The sequence below is a fragment of the Hemitrygon akajei genome, chromosome 10 (genome assembly GCF_048418815.1).
Source record: "Hemitrygon akajei chromosome 10, sHemAka1.3, whole genome shotgun sequence".
In the NCBI taxonomy this organism is placed as follows: Eukaryota; Metazoa; Chordata; class Chondrichthyes; order Myliobatiformes; family Dasyatidae; genus Hemitrygon; species Hemitrygon akajei.
The window spans coordinates 153,580,499-153,597,273 of NC_133133.1; the positions used below are offsets into that span (position 1 = coordinate 153,580,499).

At 38.8% G+C, this 16,775-nt stretch overlaps 1 protein-coding gene across 1 annotated transcript in view; it reads left to right on the top strand.

Moving 5' to 3' along the window:
- Positions 1–16,775, top strand: part of LOC140734847 (coiled-coil domain-containing protein 91-like) — a 173,289-nt gene that overhangs the window by 32,402 nt on the left and 124,112 nt on the right. The window contains exons 3-4 of the mRNA XM_073059432.1: positions 552–595; positions 2,722–2,800. Coding sequence (XP_072915533.1) covers positions 566–595; positions 2,722–2,800 — 109 coding nt within the window. The 5' untranslated portion in view covers positions 552–565. The remainder of the gene's footprint in view (positions 1–551; positions 596–2,721; positions 2,801–16,775) is intronic.

Sequence of the window (16,775 nt, forward strand, 5' to 3'; positions counted from 1 at the left end):
GCATCTATGGAAAAGAGTACAGTTGATGTTTCGGGCCGAGAAGTCCTGGTGAAGAGTTTCAGCCCGAAACATCAACTGTACTGTTTTCCATAGATGCTGCCTGGCCTGCTGAGTTCCTCCAGCATTTTGTGTGTGTTGCTATATTAAAAGTGCATTTTAATTGTTCTTGATGTTTTAATTTGTTCTGATTTATTCCTTTTGGATTGATTAATTTGATGTTGGGTGAAAATGAATAATGAAGTATTTGTTCAAGTTAAATACTTCAGGCCTACAGCTGTTTCAAAGATATTGTCAATGAAACATTAGGAATTGAGAATTTTTAACTAACATTTTAATAGGTATTGCTTATAGAAAAAATTAAATTAATTTGTTCTTATTATTATACTGTAATAAACTAAAGCAGTTGACCATTTTACCTGTGAAATTAGACCAAACCCTTAGAATACATAGTACAATGTGTATCTTATTTTTAAAAAAACAGTAAATGTTTTCTAAATTTTCTTTTTGTGGTATATTACTGTTATAAATGTGTGATGTTTTGTTTATTGTAGGTGCATGTTGAAGGATGGACGATGATGATTTTGGAGGATTTGAGGTATGTGTTTAAAATGTGTAGTTTCAGATTCTGCAGTTTTTCTTATACTCAGTATTGGGCATGTACCTTCATAATGATGGGTGGTACATTGTGGTAGAGTACTGTGGTTTGGTTTTGGAGTTGGGTTTTAAATTTGATTTGGAATGATAGGAATAGGCTTAAGGCCATGAGGTTTTAAATATTATTTATTTATTTTATTTAGTGAGACAGCGTGGAGTAGGCTATTCCGACCCCTCAAACCACGTTGCCCCAACAACCCCTGACAAACCTGATTAACCCTAACCTAATCATGGGACAATTTACAGTGACCAATTAGCCTACCTGTTACGTCTTTGGACTGTGGGATGAAACCAGAGAAAACCCACACGTTCCACAGGGTGGGTATACAGAGACTTCTTACAGAACGGCATCGGAATTGAACTCCAGACTCCAGAATGCCCCAAGCTGTAATAGGGTCGTGCTAACCGCAATGCTACCGTGGTGCCCGTAATTTGGCATACAGGTTGCAGTTTCTAGAAAAAACATTTGCTAGAAAGGACCTCTTTTTTGGCTATATTACAAGATCAGGTGAATGGTAATTTCTTAGCGAGTGATTGTAAAGGGAGTCAAACGTTTTTTTTCTTTTCCTGTTTCTAATATTTAAGGAAGCTACTGAGTATTGCATGACGTGCTTTTTATTTGGTCTTCATGTGATTGTTTTTTCTTTGCTTATCAAAGGAGACTCGAAAAAGGGAATGGAACCAATTTCCCTTTATTGAATACTGTTGGCATTAGTGCACAACAATTCAAAAGGAACACTGTTTAAGCTCTTTCTTCTTTTGCTACAATGATGTCATTATATCCCATTCTTTAGTGTGCTGTTCTGGACTTTTTTTCTTCTTTGCACATATTAGATACCTCTGAATCCGCTCAGATAAATTTCTACCTTTTTAGATAATTTTAGTGTGGCTTATATAGAAAGGCAATGAGCTGAAACTGCCCAAATTAATTTATAGAGAGAAGAACCCTTCATTTGTTTAGTGTGGTCTGGATACTAATCCAGGTCCCAAGAAAGAAAGGGGAATGTGCCAAAATATACAGACTATTTAAAAGAAAAGTACTCCTTTTCATTCAACCCCTTATGTGTATTGTAGGGGCCCTTGTTGGAACGTTGACTTGGAACAACATTTTCTGTAGTATCTTTCACAGAGCCTCATGTAACAGTACCAGCACCTGGGCAATTGAGTTGAACCTTCTGGCATCCACTGTGCATTTAATTTACTTGCTGAAGGCTCAAAACAAGCCTAACAGCTTTTGTGAGCATGTATAAATCGGCTCACTTGTTTAGTCCTAGAGTCTATTCTCCCCTTATGTGATGGGACCTGCCATTTGAATAATTTGTTCAGATTGGATTCACATTATTTACTAATGACGAAGAAGAAGATAAAGTAATTTCTTTCTAATAGATGCAAGCATTAGCTTTTCAGCTTGCTCCATGGGGTAGGATCTGCATTTTTTTTCCTCCTTTCCCTCCTCTTTGATTTGAGAGCTGCTTAATTGTTTAGGCCAAATCACCTTACACCCATTAACAATGAAGAGGCCATTGATTGTAACTTTTAATCTGACTGGCTTTTATGTATGGCTCAATGCAACATTTCATAATTAAAGTTACCTACCATATTTTTTAATTTTTGCTTTAAAAGTACTGTAAAATGTTACTATTGATGTGTAAGACTGAGGTTTCTTTAGGTGTTTTTTTAATTTGGTGTTCATTTCTTGGGATAATAAGATGTGTTCCTAGTAGCTGCATGGAAGGCAGTTTGGAAGCTAATTTTTCATTTGGGGTTGGAGGGGCGGTAAATTTCTTTCATAATGAGTAACTCTGTTCCAAGATGTAACATCCCATCAAGATATGACTTCAGAACATTTGTATGCCTAACTGTATTCAGATGGATATTTATAAAATAGGTTCCAAGTCAGCCCCAAGCTTGCTTCAACCAACACTTTCTCATCTTTCATTTGGATTTGCCTTTTTATTCTGAACAAATTCTGATGACTCTTCATTCTTTTATTAAATATATTTAGGAAATAAGTTAGTACTGCCAAATTAAACTCTGCTTTTTTTCCTAAAAAAAATAAATGCTCAGGCAGCAGAGAACTTTGAAGATGGTGAAATGGGAACACAGTCAGTCTCCCCAGCCATTCCTTGGGCAGCATTTTCTGCAGGTAAATAAAACCCATTGATCGATTAGCTCTGGTCTCTCTGATGTGTAAACCTGTTTTTAATAGAATTTTCTTGGAAAATAAAAGCTGAGTTTCTTGTAAAAGCATTTATGTGAAAGAAGGGTTCATTAGATTAAGTGAGTAATCTATCAAATGTATGTAATTATTGCTCAAGTATTCTCTGTTTTATTAGCATGTGTTTTGCTTCCTGGTATTGCCCCCTGGTGATTGTGAACTTTGAAAATGCCTCAATCAGTTTTAAGCTGCCAGTGATAGGCCAAGTGGTTCGGTATGATTTGAACCACTTGAAGTAATTCTCAATGACTGAAGACATGATAGTTTCTGGTTTCGTCATAAAATCCAGTCTCACAGGTGATAAACAAAAGCAGAATTACAAAAGCAGTGTTACTTGAGTTTCATTTTGTCATTCAGTTGCTGCCACCTCTTTCTAACCCTCGCCATTCACTTATACGTGTATAATTTCATATTGTCAGTGGATAAATAATTGGTAAGATGCTGATGATAACTTGCTCCAGAGAAGATATTAATTCTTGAGGAATCATATTTGGGAAACACTGCTGTTATCCCTTCCATTACTTTGTATCAATGATGGAGATGTATTAATGAGAAGACTGGCAGAAATGGAAGACCCTTGCGAAGCGCCCATGTATCACCTAGGCACTAAGGGTTCAGACGACGACGAATGATGGCGATGCAAGTGACATCATGAGACAACTGAATCTATTTCTTTCCCACGTTGTGAAGTATTTTCAATTTCCACTGTACTGAAACCTGCTGTAAGTATGTGACTTTACTTTTATTTCTCACCAAACAATTGATATTAGAGCGTAAATCATCACAGCGATATTTGATTCTGTGCTTCGCGCTCCCTGAAGTACAAATTGAAGTAATATAATAAAAATTTAAATTATAAATCATAATTAGAAAATAGAAAAGGGAAAGTAAGGTATCGCAAGTCAGGTCCGGATATTTGGAAGGTACGGCCCAGATCCGGGTCAGGATCCGTTCAGCAGTCTTGCCACGGTTGGAAAGAAGCTGTTCCCAAATCTGGCCGTATGAATCTTCAAGCTCCTGAACCTTCTCCCGGAGGGAAGAGGGACAGAAAGTGTGTTGGCTGGGTGGGTCTTGTCCTTGATTATCCTGGCAGCACTGCTCCGACAGCGTGCGGTGTAAAGTGAGTCCAAGGATGGAGGATTGGTTTGTGTGATGTGCTGGGCTATGTTCACGATCTTCTGCAGCTTCTTCCGGTCTTGGACAGGACAACTTCCATACCAGGTTGTGATGCACCCTAGAAGAATGCTTTCTACGGTGCACCTATAAAAATTAGTGAGGGTTTTAGGGGACAGGCCAAATTTCTTTAGCTTTCTCAGGAAGTAAAGGCGCTGGTGGTCCTTCTTGGCAGTGGACTCTGCTTGGTTAGACCAGGTCAGGTCATTTGTGATATTCACCCCGAGGAACTTAAAGCTTTTGACCTGTTCCACCTGTGCACCACTGATGTAGATGTGGTCATGTGGTCCGCTACTCCTTCTGAAGTCAACAACCAGTTCCTTCGTCTTGCTGATGTTGAGGGTTAGGTTATTGTCTTCGCACCATGCCACCAGGTTCTTAATTTCCGCTCTGTACTCAGAGTCATCATTACCCAAGATGCGGCCAACAATTGTGGTGTCATCAGCAAACTTGTATATTGAGTTCAATGGAAACATGGCTACACAATCATGGGTGTACGCTGAGTAGAGCAGGGTGCTTTGTACACAGCCTTGTGGGGCACCGGTGCTCAGAGTGATTGTGGAGGAGAGCTTGTCCCCTATTTTTACAGCCTGGGTCCTGTCTGTAAGGAAGTTGAAGATCCAGCTGCAGATCTGAGTGCTAAGACCCAGGTTCCGAAGCTTAGGAATCAGTTTATTTGGAATGATGGTATTAAAGGCAGAGCTGTAGTCAATGAAAAGGAGCCTTACATATGTGTCTTTATTCTCCAGGTGTTGTAAGGAGGAATGTAGTGCCAGAGCGATGGCATCTGCCGTTGACCTGTTGCTCCAGTAGGCGAATTTCAAAGCGTCGAGGTTGACCGATAGGTTATGGTTGTGCTCGAAGCACTTCGTAGCAATTGATGTCAGAGCCACAGGTCAATAGTCATTCAGGCATGTCACCTTGCTTTTCTTCGGCACCGGGATTATCGTTGCCTTCTTAAAACACGAGGGGATCTTAGACTGAAGCAGCAAGCAGTTGAAGATGTCAGCAAACACTCCAGCTAGCTCGCTTGCACAGACCTGGAGAACCAATCCCGGGATGCCATCTGGGCCCGTCGCCTTCCTTGGATTTATCTTCAGGAAAGCTCTTCTAACGTCTTTCGTGGTTACGATGAATCTCGATGCCACCAGGTCCAGTTCATCCGGAGGGGGCAGGACGCTCCTCTTCTGTTCGAATCTTGTGTAGAATACCTTACGTTCGTCAGGAAGAGAAGCGCTACAGTTATTGATATTCCCAGCCTTTTCTTTGCGCCCAGTGATCTCATTTAGACCCTGCCGTAGTCTACTGGCATCCCTCTGGTTAGCCTGGGCTTCCAACTTGGCTCGATATTGCCTCTTGGCGCCCTTAATGGCTTTCTGGAGTTCACGTCTGGATTCCATGTGGCGACTAGAATCCCCGGACCTAAAAGCCACAGCTCTGACCTTCAAAAGGGACTTGACCTCATAATTCATCCAAGGTGAAAATAACTTTTGAGTTTGGTCACAGAAATGAAAACTTTCTATAAGGAATGGCATGACCTAATGCAGAACATAATGAAAGGCAGATCTGCTTTTTTGTGTACCTCGGTGGTTCCAATGAGTTGTGGAGTTGTATTGAAAGCAGCAAATAGTTTTGGTGATGAGAGAAATGAGTTCACAAAATTCAAGTTCAAAGAAATTTTTTTATCAAAGTACGTATACTATATACAACCTTGAGATTTATTTTCTTGGAGGAAAACAACACAACAGAATCCACAGAATATCACACTCAACAAAGATTGATAAACATCCAACGTGCAAAAGAGGACAAGTTGGGCAAATAATAAGGGAAACAAATAGTACACAGGAGATGAGCAGCAGAGTTCCCAAAAGTGAGTCCACAGCATCGGAGTCAGTTCAGCACTGAGCTGAGTGAAGCTGGTCCAGGCTTTAGGACAACAATCACTCCCGAAGCTGGTGGCTTCAGAGCCGAAACTTCTGTATCCCTTAAAGGAAAATTGCAGGCTGTGGATTGCAGAGATCAGAGTTTAGAAGATGTACTGTATATCTAATAGAATATCTAGTAGTTTTGTGAGTGACCTGCAAAATATAGCTGTATACAATATTGACTCTTTCCTTAGGATTAAAAATTATTATTTTAAAGAAAAGAATTAAAAATTGTTTGGAAATTTCCAATGTTATGGGTGTGATTGACCCTGTTGATAAGGAAGACAGTAGTTACTCTTGGTGTTTGAAGACCTGTTCCTGGCAGCTAAGTGTCCCTGGTGATGTAAATTACAAGGTAAGTTAAGGTATCTAACTTTATAATCCATCAGTTGACTGAGAATTATGGCTGAGGTGAGCACTAGAAGATTCACAGATGTGAATTCATGGTTCAGTTATTTGACTTAGTAAGGATTAGTTTGGTTATATATAGTTCTTAGTCATGTTTTATGTAAAAGAGAAATCTATCCACTTCTATGTCTCAAGAAGCATTTATAGCTGTATGATAGTTCAAGATGAAAATAATGAAGAATATTGCAATGAGTGTTGTTGATACTGTGGGCTGAAATAGTTATTATTGGAGTAATTTCAGATATTACTGAGGGAATACTTATTTTCAGTATGAGCAATTTTATGCTGACTTTGTATCATTTAAAAGTACAGGTATCATGCAATCTTGGCATTGGATTTCTTTTTAAGTAACAATATATGCCAAAAGTTAACTTGTACAAACAATGAACAGGATATTTTGATCAAGTATCAGCAATATTGAATTCAAATGAAAAGTGCCCCAGGGTTGCATGTGGTCTGTTCAGATTTATAGAACATGTGGATCTTTTGCAGTTGATTTGAATCGCTTATGGGGAAAATGAGCATGGATTTTGAAGAGAGATATTCATTCCGAAGTTAGCACCTGTGTATGTTTGAGGCTTGGCTAGGATTTGAGATATTGTGTAGGGAAGCATAAGTAGATATATTTCTATAATGTTAATTTGCTAGTTTTTATTTAAAAATGAATTGTGAATAACATGTATACTATTTAATAATATAAGAACCCTTGATTACATTTTGGTTCAGTGGCTTGCCACAACATACTCTTTATGACCTATTGAATCCTGTTCTATTTGATTATCTATTTTTAAAAGGATACCAGACACGTTAATAAATGATGTTTGTACTCCCGTGTAAAATAATCTTTTCATGTTAATTGTTCATTGCTGGCATAGCCTTAATATTGTTATACATGTTGAAAGACTATAACAAAGTGGTCAGGTCCCATGTTAAGCAGTATGTTGAAATAGCAATAGAGTTCGGAGGAAAGGGGAATGTGTGCAGAATCCTAGTATGATTTTATATGCTCCACAGGGATTCTGAATGAGGCATCAAACTAGTTTCCCTTACTCCATATTCTTCATTAATCTGCAGGGCTTAGCTCCAAGGTGCATCCATTACAAGGCGGCCTCAGAAAATATGGAAATTTATGATGAATATTGCAGTTCCATTGGTTCTTCACTCAACCTTACAACATCTGGCCAGCAGCAATGCAGACATCAGGATGCTCTTTAGCGACTACAGCTTGGCATTCAATACTACCAGCCTTCAAAACTAATCAATAAGCTTCAAGTCCTCTGCCTCAAAACTTCCTTTTGCAGTTGGATTCTCAATTTTCTCACTTGTGGACTTCAGTCCGTTTGGATTGGCAATAACACCTCCACAATCTCCACCAGCACAGATGAACCAAAAGACTGTGTGCTTAGCTCCCTGCTCTGTTTGCTTTACACTTATGACTGTGTGGCTAAGCACAGATTCAATGCCATATTTAAGTTTGCTGATGACATCGCTGTCGTTGGCTGAATCAAAGGTGGCGACAAATCAGCATATAGGAGGGAAAATCTCACTGAGTGTTGCCACAAAAACAATCTCCCACTCAGTGTCAACAAGACCAAGGAGCTGATTATGGAAAACTGGAAGAATGCATGGCAGCACCTCTACTTCCTTAGAAGTTTGCAAAGATTTGAGTTGACATCTAAAACTTGGACAAACTTCTATAGATGAGTGATGGAGACTGGCTGCATCAGAGCCTGGTATAGAAATGCCAAAGACATTGACTGGAAAATCCTGCAAAAAGCAGGGGATATGGCCCAGTCCATCAATGGGTAAAGTCCTCCCCATCATTCAGTACATCGACATGGACCTTTGTCACAGGAAAGCAGAATCCATCATCAGGCTCTTGAATCAGAGGGGATAACTTCACTTGCCCCAACACTCACCTGCTCCCACAATCTATGGACTCGCTTTCTTCATCTCATGTTCTTGATATTTATTGCTTATTTATTATTATTATTATTATTATTATTATTATTATTATTATTATTATTATTATTATTATCTTGTATTTGCATAGTTTGTTGTCTTTTGCACATTGGTTGTCTGCCCTGTTGATGTGGTCTTTCATTGATTCTATTATGGTTATTGGATTTATTGAGTATGTCCACTAGACAATTAATCTCAGTGTTGTATGTGGTGGCATCTTTGCATTTTGATAATGAATTTGCTTTGAACTCTTTTGAACTGTACTGTTACATAGAGGAGAAATCTAACCAGCAATATCTGGAGTTTGTGAATGAAGTTGAAAGTAAAATACAGATGTTAGTGATAGCCTTCTACACAGAGTATACAAAAAAACTACTGGATAATGTAAAGATTATTGCATTCAGCTACAGCAATTTTGCAATGGATACTAATTTTTCCAAGAGGTTTTAAGAAAAGTCTTGGGTAGCTTGATTCCTTTGACAACAGTGCTTCCTGTCTTTGGATGAATGACTTAAAACTGTGATTATCTTTGTGATTTACAGTTCCATCATGTTTGATGCACCTTCTCTCTGCAACCTCCTCTAACCCTTGTCTGTTTCTGAATGCTCAGTTGATTTGGTTGTGCATTTGGCATTCTTTCACTGATCTCTGGAGGCAGGCATTTCAGCTCCTTCAGTGTTTTGCTCTCTGATATTTATCGGGCAAGATGTTCTATAGTATGATTTGTTTGGGGATGACTGGATATTATTTTAACATGCTGCGCATTATGTGTTTAGAATTGTCCATTAGAAGTCTTGCTTTCTTAAATATGCACACACAACTTGGGAGTCCAAACTATGCACAGTATGCATCAATTTCTGCACTATCTCCAATTTTGGTGGCAGCAATAATTGCTTCCATTGATGGATCTGCCAGGAATGCTAGATGGTTATAGAGGTGACCACCATGTTTTCAGGCTGATGGTAAATTTTGCCATTCCAGTTGGGTGGTTGGGGCAGGAATTCATGGTTGCTACTCCATGAATAATGAACATCTTTTCCAGAAAATGATTTTGGGGCCATCTGTAGAGAATGCCTTTTCACTATTGAACTCCTGTGTGGTAGTTCAGATAAAGTCGTACAGGTAATAGCATCTTCTGGAGCAGAGATGAATGTCATTTGCATACTGCATATTTGTGGTGGAAAATTCTATGTTTAGCATTTGTCATGCATTTTGTTGTTGCTATTAAGGAGTCATATTTCTGGTGCAATCTCTACTATATTTTATGTGTGTCGTATATTTTGACTAGCAGTTTGGACTCCTCCCAACTAGAAACATAATCTTGGTTCCTATTATTTTAATTCCTTCTATAATCTTAAATAACTGTAGCAGATCATCTATTGTAGGAGAAAATAACCTTGATGTCTGATCTCCTCTGATGGGCTTAATCTTTTGATTAATTGGGGGGGGGGGGGGAGGCAATGTATACTTTATTACACTTCTGCCTCTGTTTAATATGGAGATCAAATTCATAATGAAATGTATATATTTTGGCTAGAGTTGTGATGGGAATATTCAGTTACATAAGGGTTTATATCAAGTTGGAATGTTATTAATGTTTTGAAGATTTTTGAGTTTTGAACTTTCAAGATAATTACAGGAAGTGGAGCACCAAATTATAAAAGATTTTTGCCAAACTGCACCTGCTTTTGTTGAAAAAGAGATAAAATGATCTTAATTTTGTTCTTCAGCTTGAGAGTCAAAGATAATCAGAATCAGGTTTAATATCACCGGCATATGTTGTGAAATTTGTTGTCCTAGTGGCGTCAGTACTCTGTTAATACATTTTTATGTAAATATAAATAAATAAAATATTCATGTGTGTATGTATATGTGTGTGCATGTGTATATGTATATATGTATGTAGTGAAAAATAAAAAGTAGTAGTGGGGTAGTGTTCAGGGGTTCAATGTCCATTCATCCATTCAGAAATCAGATGGCAGAGGGGAAGAAGCTATTCCTGAATTGTTGAGTGTGCACCTTTAGGCCCCTGTACTTCCTTCCTGGTGGTAGCAATGAGAACAGGACATGTCCTGGGTGATGTCCTGGATGTAGATGAAATAAAGTTTTTGTAATAATGTCAACACTAAACTAGGTGCCTTTATTTCACAATCTGTACCTCAAATGGCACATAGTATGTTGATTGTAGTCAAAGGGTTTATTGTTCATTTGTCTGTGTTTCTGTGGATAAATGCAATTTAAATGCAAGATATTGATATTGGGAGGAGAAAGTGCATTTTCTTATTGTCAAGTTGTGACACTTGGTGATGGCTGTACTGTTGAAATATTGTTTTTTCTCATGTAATTATATCTCTGCTCTGTACATCATCTTTATAGTCTGAATACAAATGCTGACAGTCAAATAGTTCAAGGGGTTTTGTAATGTTAATATTTAAATATGAAATATTTAGATTTACGACCGTATATTTTTATATAAAAGTACAAATACTTCAGCTCACAGATGATAGTGCTCTACTGTATTCTATGATTAGAAAGCAGTTTTTTAAGAGATACTTTTATAAGTTACCAATTAGACAGTTTTACTTGGATTGCTGATGTTACTCCAATTAATGGAAAGCATATATAAAAATGTGGTATATATTCAGGAAGTGTGGCATGATATGTATGCTTTGTACCGGCTGAATTGTACTTACTTTTTCAGCTTTAAATTTTACATTTCCAGGAATCATAATATAGAATTGAGTTCAACTGTTTAGCTTTGCAAATAAATAACGTATAGCTATAAATGCAGTCACTAATTTTCTTCAGTTCCAGAATCAGCTCTGGAGTCTAAAAGACATCAAAAGAAGCAGATACAAAAGAAAAATGTCTTGGAAAATAATAATGAAACAGTAAATAATAGTTTTGCTATCCTGCTTCTAATATTCTATATAATTTAGAAAGAAACTATACCTGCCCAGTAGCAAGATGTTGTGGGGCCGTCTAGTATGCTGGATTGGTGTGTGCTTTCGCCTCTGGTTTGCGCTGGAGATCATCCTCCAACGTCACACATCTGGCTAGGTGGAATCATTCAACAATGTTCTATGATGACAGCAGCAGAAACGTGCATCTAAAATGAATGAGTGCATTTTTGTGCAAAGTACTTGATCCTTCCCAACCCAATCTAGGTAAGTGGTGCAAAACTAACAGCTTGGCTCAGCTCCTAGTACTTTTGCCTGGAGTCAGAACACATTGTTTCAAGCCCCACTCCAAACCATATATATTTAGTAGTGATTGATACGTCTGTGAAATATTGACTGCTAGAAGTTTCATCTTTTATTTGAAATACTAAGCCACATCCAATGTCTTGATTCATTAGGAAATAACTAATCTGATAGTGTTATTTAAATAGAACAAGAACAACTAGTGTTCTAGCCAATCTTCATTCAACAAATGCTACCAAGGAACGAACAGATTGATTGAAATTCATGGAACAGTGGTGTGTGTTTCAGCACGTCCCAAGGGGGTAGTGAGGTGCTAGTTCTTTCATTCACACATCACATTTTGTTCTAGACTTTCTTGTCCAATGCAGTCAGTTTAGTATGAATATCATGGAATAAAATACCTTCTGATCCTATTTCACTACTTCTCTTGAGATTTACTCAAGGAGAGGTCTTGGCTAAGAGAAACTGTGTTGGCTCCAGTTTAATTACTGGATTTGAAACAGCTGCCTGGAATATTCATTTTGCTGTGCATTTAAAAACTCATTGTTGTATGAATGTGAATCTCACTCTTCAGCCACTGCCTCTTCAGCCAGTATATCTGTCATTATGGATTTGATATATCCTTGCTCATCTTTTCTGAATATAAAGTATTTTCTCTCTTTGAGTCACAGTGTTTAAACATGTAGTAAGGTAATCTAACCATGTAAGTTGCAAAGCTACCCTGTGGACCATGACTCTGCTATGTTTTGTAACTCCAAAACACAAAACTAATTGAAAGAAAAAAACATGAAGCTGGGATAATTCGTGTATGGTTTTAGTTTTACTTTTAGTGAGGCTCGCACTTATAATGTGTTGGCATGATGATGTATGCCATTCACGTACTTTTACATATAACCTGCAATACATTATTACATTACCACTCAAATATTAAGTACACAACTCTCCTTCCTGCTTAGCTATAAACTCCAATTCAATGTAGAATGCAACTCACTCAAATATGTAACGTATTGCTCAGTAGTCATCTATATATATACCCCACTTGGCAAGTGAGGCTTGTGGCTGTTAAACAATCTCAGGTTCTGGGGATTTCTCCATGGACTCTGGAGTTGACGCTGGGACTGCAGGAAGTGGTTCTGACAGCCCTGGATACCTTTCTTCTCCTTTCTCCCAGATGCTCTTGGCATTTTCTGGACGTGTTGGCATCCAAACAGTGCATGGCAAGCTGCTCGATCTGCTGATCTATCCCAGGCTACCAGGCAAAGCTTCAAGCCAATGCTTTCACTTTGACCATGCCTAGGTGACTGGCAAGTAGCTCTTCCATCACTTTAGCTCTCAGCAACAGATCTCAATCCCACATAAGGCAACTTCAGTCAAGGGCAAGTTCATCTCAGTGCTGGTAAAAATGGGGGAACTGGGATTTTGGCTGCACATTCCAGTAATTTTGGGTTGTCATGTAGACCTGAGACAATGTGGGATCTTTTCTGGTTTCCATTTGGACCATCTTGCCATAATAGAGAGACTTTAGATTTGCTTTAGGGAGAATACATCAAGAGGAGTGATCTCTTTTGTAAATTTTTCAGTTATTTCCTTTTCGAAGGGTAAATGGGACAATCCATCAGCATTTCCATGATTAATCATCCTTTTGAATTTGATCTTGAAATTGTGTCTTCCAAGCAACAGAGCACATCTCTGCATTCATGCTGCTGCTGTTAGTAGAACACCCTTCTGTGGATTGAAAATGGACACTAGTGGTTGATGATCAGTAATGTGGATAAACTCTTCCATACAAATACTGATTGAAATGTTATACATCCCAAACCAGACTCAAGGTCTCTGTCAACCTGTGCATAATTTTGTTCTTCTGCAGTAAGGGAACATAATGCAAAAATTATGGGGCGTTCACTTCCATCACTCATAACATGACACGATCTCACAGATATGTTTCACTAGACGATGTAAATCATAATGTGTGAGTATAATGTCTTTTGGAAAGCCACTTCATACTGCCATTGCCATTTCTTCCAAATCTGCAGTAAGGAGTTCAAAGGGTGGAGGACAGTAGCCAGGTTTGGCAGGAACCTGTTATAGTAATCAACAAATCATGAAAAGGACGGCAACTGTGACACATCCTTCAGTCTTGGGGCATCCGCCAATGCCTTAATTTTCTCAGCATACTTAATGTATGCAATGCTTGTGTAATGGTGTGACCACAGTAAGTGATGCTTTGTTTAAAGAATTCACACTTGTTGCGTTGTGCTCTGAGCCCATAATCTAATCTTTTTAACACTGTCTTAAGATTTTGAAGATGTTCCTTCTCAAGGCTGATTTATACTTGTGCGTCGCATCTACGCTGTAGGTGTCAAGTACCCTACACCGTACCTACGCTGTACCCTACGCAGTAGGGTGACGTGAATCTCTCCAGAAAAGTTACTCACATGTTGTAGCGACGCAGACCGCAACAACTGTGATTGGTCTGCTTGGTAGCATCGTATTTCCTCCTACGCATTTTCGGTTGCTTCTTCTCTGCCATGTTTGTAGGCTGTGCTTACGCCGATACGAAATAGATGAACCAAATCGTCAAATCTACCTGCCGACATGCGAAAATGTTTGAAATGCATTTCCTCATCCATGTCTCTCACGAAGAAACTCATCACAGTGGCATAGAAACCCCACCGCCAACTAGCATTTTGGTGCACACCAACGCATGCTCGCTATGGCGTAGAGCGACGCAAAAGTGAAAATCAGGGCTGCGGCGTAGACTGTACGCACAAATATAAATCAGCTGTCATCATTAATAACAACGATGTCATCCAGGTAACACTGAGTGCTTGGGCAGCCTTGCAGCCCCTGGTCCATAGGTTTCTGCTGGAGTGCAGATGCAGATGCTGCTCCAAAAATAAGCCTATTATAGCACTAAAACTTTTGAGGGTGTTTATGGTGAGAAACACTTTGGACTCTTCTTCCATCTTCTCAGCCAAGTCCACTTCGCTGAAGTGTTTTCCACTGGAAAGATCCACAAAGATATCCTCTATGCTGGGCAGAGGATATTGATCTAATTTCAGTACTGGGTCCCGACAGACCCATTCATTTTGGCTACTGGGACCACTGGCATTCCCCAGGGATTGTACATTGTACATTAAACTATGATGATTAAAGAACAGGAAGTACTGGCACTTTTAAAGAATATAAAAGTGGATAAATCTCCGGATCCTGACAGGATATTCCCCAGGACCTTGAGGGAAGTTGGTGTAGAAATAGCAGGGGCTCTGACAGAAATATTTCAAATGTCATTAGAAACGGGGATGGTGCCGGAGGATTGGCGTATTGCTCATGTGGTTCCATTGTTTAAAAAGGGTTCTAAGAGTAAACCTAGCAATTATCGGCCTGTAAGTTTGACGTCAGTGGTGGGTAAATTAATGGAAAGTATTCTTAGAGATGGTATATATAATTATCTGGATAGACAGGGTCTGATTAGGGATAGTCAACATGGATTTGTGTGTGGAAGGTCATGTTTGACAAATCTTATTGAATTTTTTTGAAGAGGTTACTAGGAAAGTTGACAAGGGTAAAGCAGTGGATGTTGTCTATATGGACTTCAGTAAGGCCGTTGACAAAGTTCCACATGGAAGGTTAGTTAGGAAGGCTCAATCATTAGGTATTAATATTGAAGTAGTAAAATAGATTCAACAGTGGCTGGATGGGAGATGCCAGAGAGTAGTGGTGGATAACTGTTTGTCAGGTTGGAGGCTGGTGATTAGTGATGTGCCTCAGGGATCTGTACTGGGTCCAATGTTATTTGTGATATACATTAATGATCTGGATGATGGGGTGATAAATTGGATTAGTAAGTATGCAGATGATACTAAGATAGGTGGTGTTGTGGATAATGAAGTAGGTTTTCAAAGCTTGCAGAGAGATTTAAGCCAGTTAGAAGAGTGGGCTGAAAGATGGCAGATGGAGTTTAATGCTGATAAGTGTGAGGTGCTACAGTTTGGTAGGATATACATGGTAAATGGTCGAGCATTGAGGAATGCAGTAGAACAGAGTGATCTAGGAATAATGGTGCATAGTTCCCTGAAGGTGGAATCTTATGTGGATAGGGTGGTGAAGAAAGCTTTTGATATGCTGGCCTTTATAAATCAGAACATTGAGTATAGGAGTTGGGATGTAATGTTAAATTTGTACAAGGCATTGGTGAGGCCAAATTTGGAGTATTGTTTACAGTTCTGCTCACTGAATTATAGGAAAGATGTCAACAAAATAGAGTACAGAGGAGATTTACTAGAATGTTACCTGGGTTTCAGCACCTAAGTTACAGGGAAAGGATGAACAAGTTAGGTCTTTATTCTTTGGAATGTAGAAAGTTGAGGGGGAGACTTGATAGAGATATTTAAAATTATGAGGGGGATAGATAGAGTTGACGTGGATAGGCTTTTTCCATTGAGAGAAGGGGAGATTCAAACAGGAGGACAGGAGTTGAGAGTTAAGGGGCAAAAGTTTAGGGGTAACATGAGGGGGAGCTTCTTTACTCAGAGAGTGATAGCTGTGTGGAGCGAGCTTCCAGTAGAAGTGGTAGAGGCAGGTTCAATATTGCCATTAAAAAAAAAAATTGGATAGGTATATGGACAGGAAAGGGATGGAGGGTTATGGGCTGAGTGCAGGTAGGTGGGACTAGGTGAGAGTAAGCGTTCGGCATGGACTAGAAAGGCTGAGATGGCCTGTTTCTGTGCTGTAATTGTTATATGGTTATTGTAAATTTGAAGGCTAACCAATTGTGTGTCATTTTCATCATCAGATTTTTTATTAGCAATGTGCAGGTTAGTGCTCTTTCTTAAGTCGCAACTTGAGTTTTTATCTTTTACTCTTCCAAGCGCAGTCCATTTATTTCTGTCTGCCTGACATGCTTTTTGTATGTGTCCTACTTTGTTGCATTTTCTGCAAGTTTTACCTTTCAGTCTGCATTGATATGGTGCATGTGATTCCCTGCCACAATGGTAACATAATTTGTTTGGGTAAGCCAGTTTCTGTTTAGACATTGCAATTTTGTTAGTGCTCTCTTTCATTCCTGACTGCAACTCAACTGTGTCTCTGTCTGCCTTTTCCACTGATACAGCAATTTCAACTGCTCTTTTAAATGTGAGTTAGGAGCTAATTTTGAATGCTTTCTTGTAAGATTCTACAAACTAAACGATCTTTTAGTGAACAAGAAACACACACAAAATGCTGGTGAAA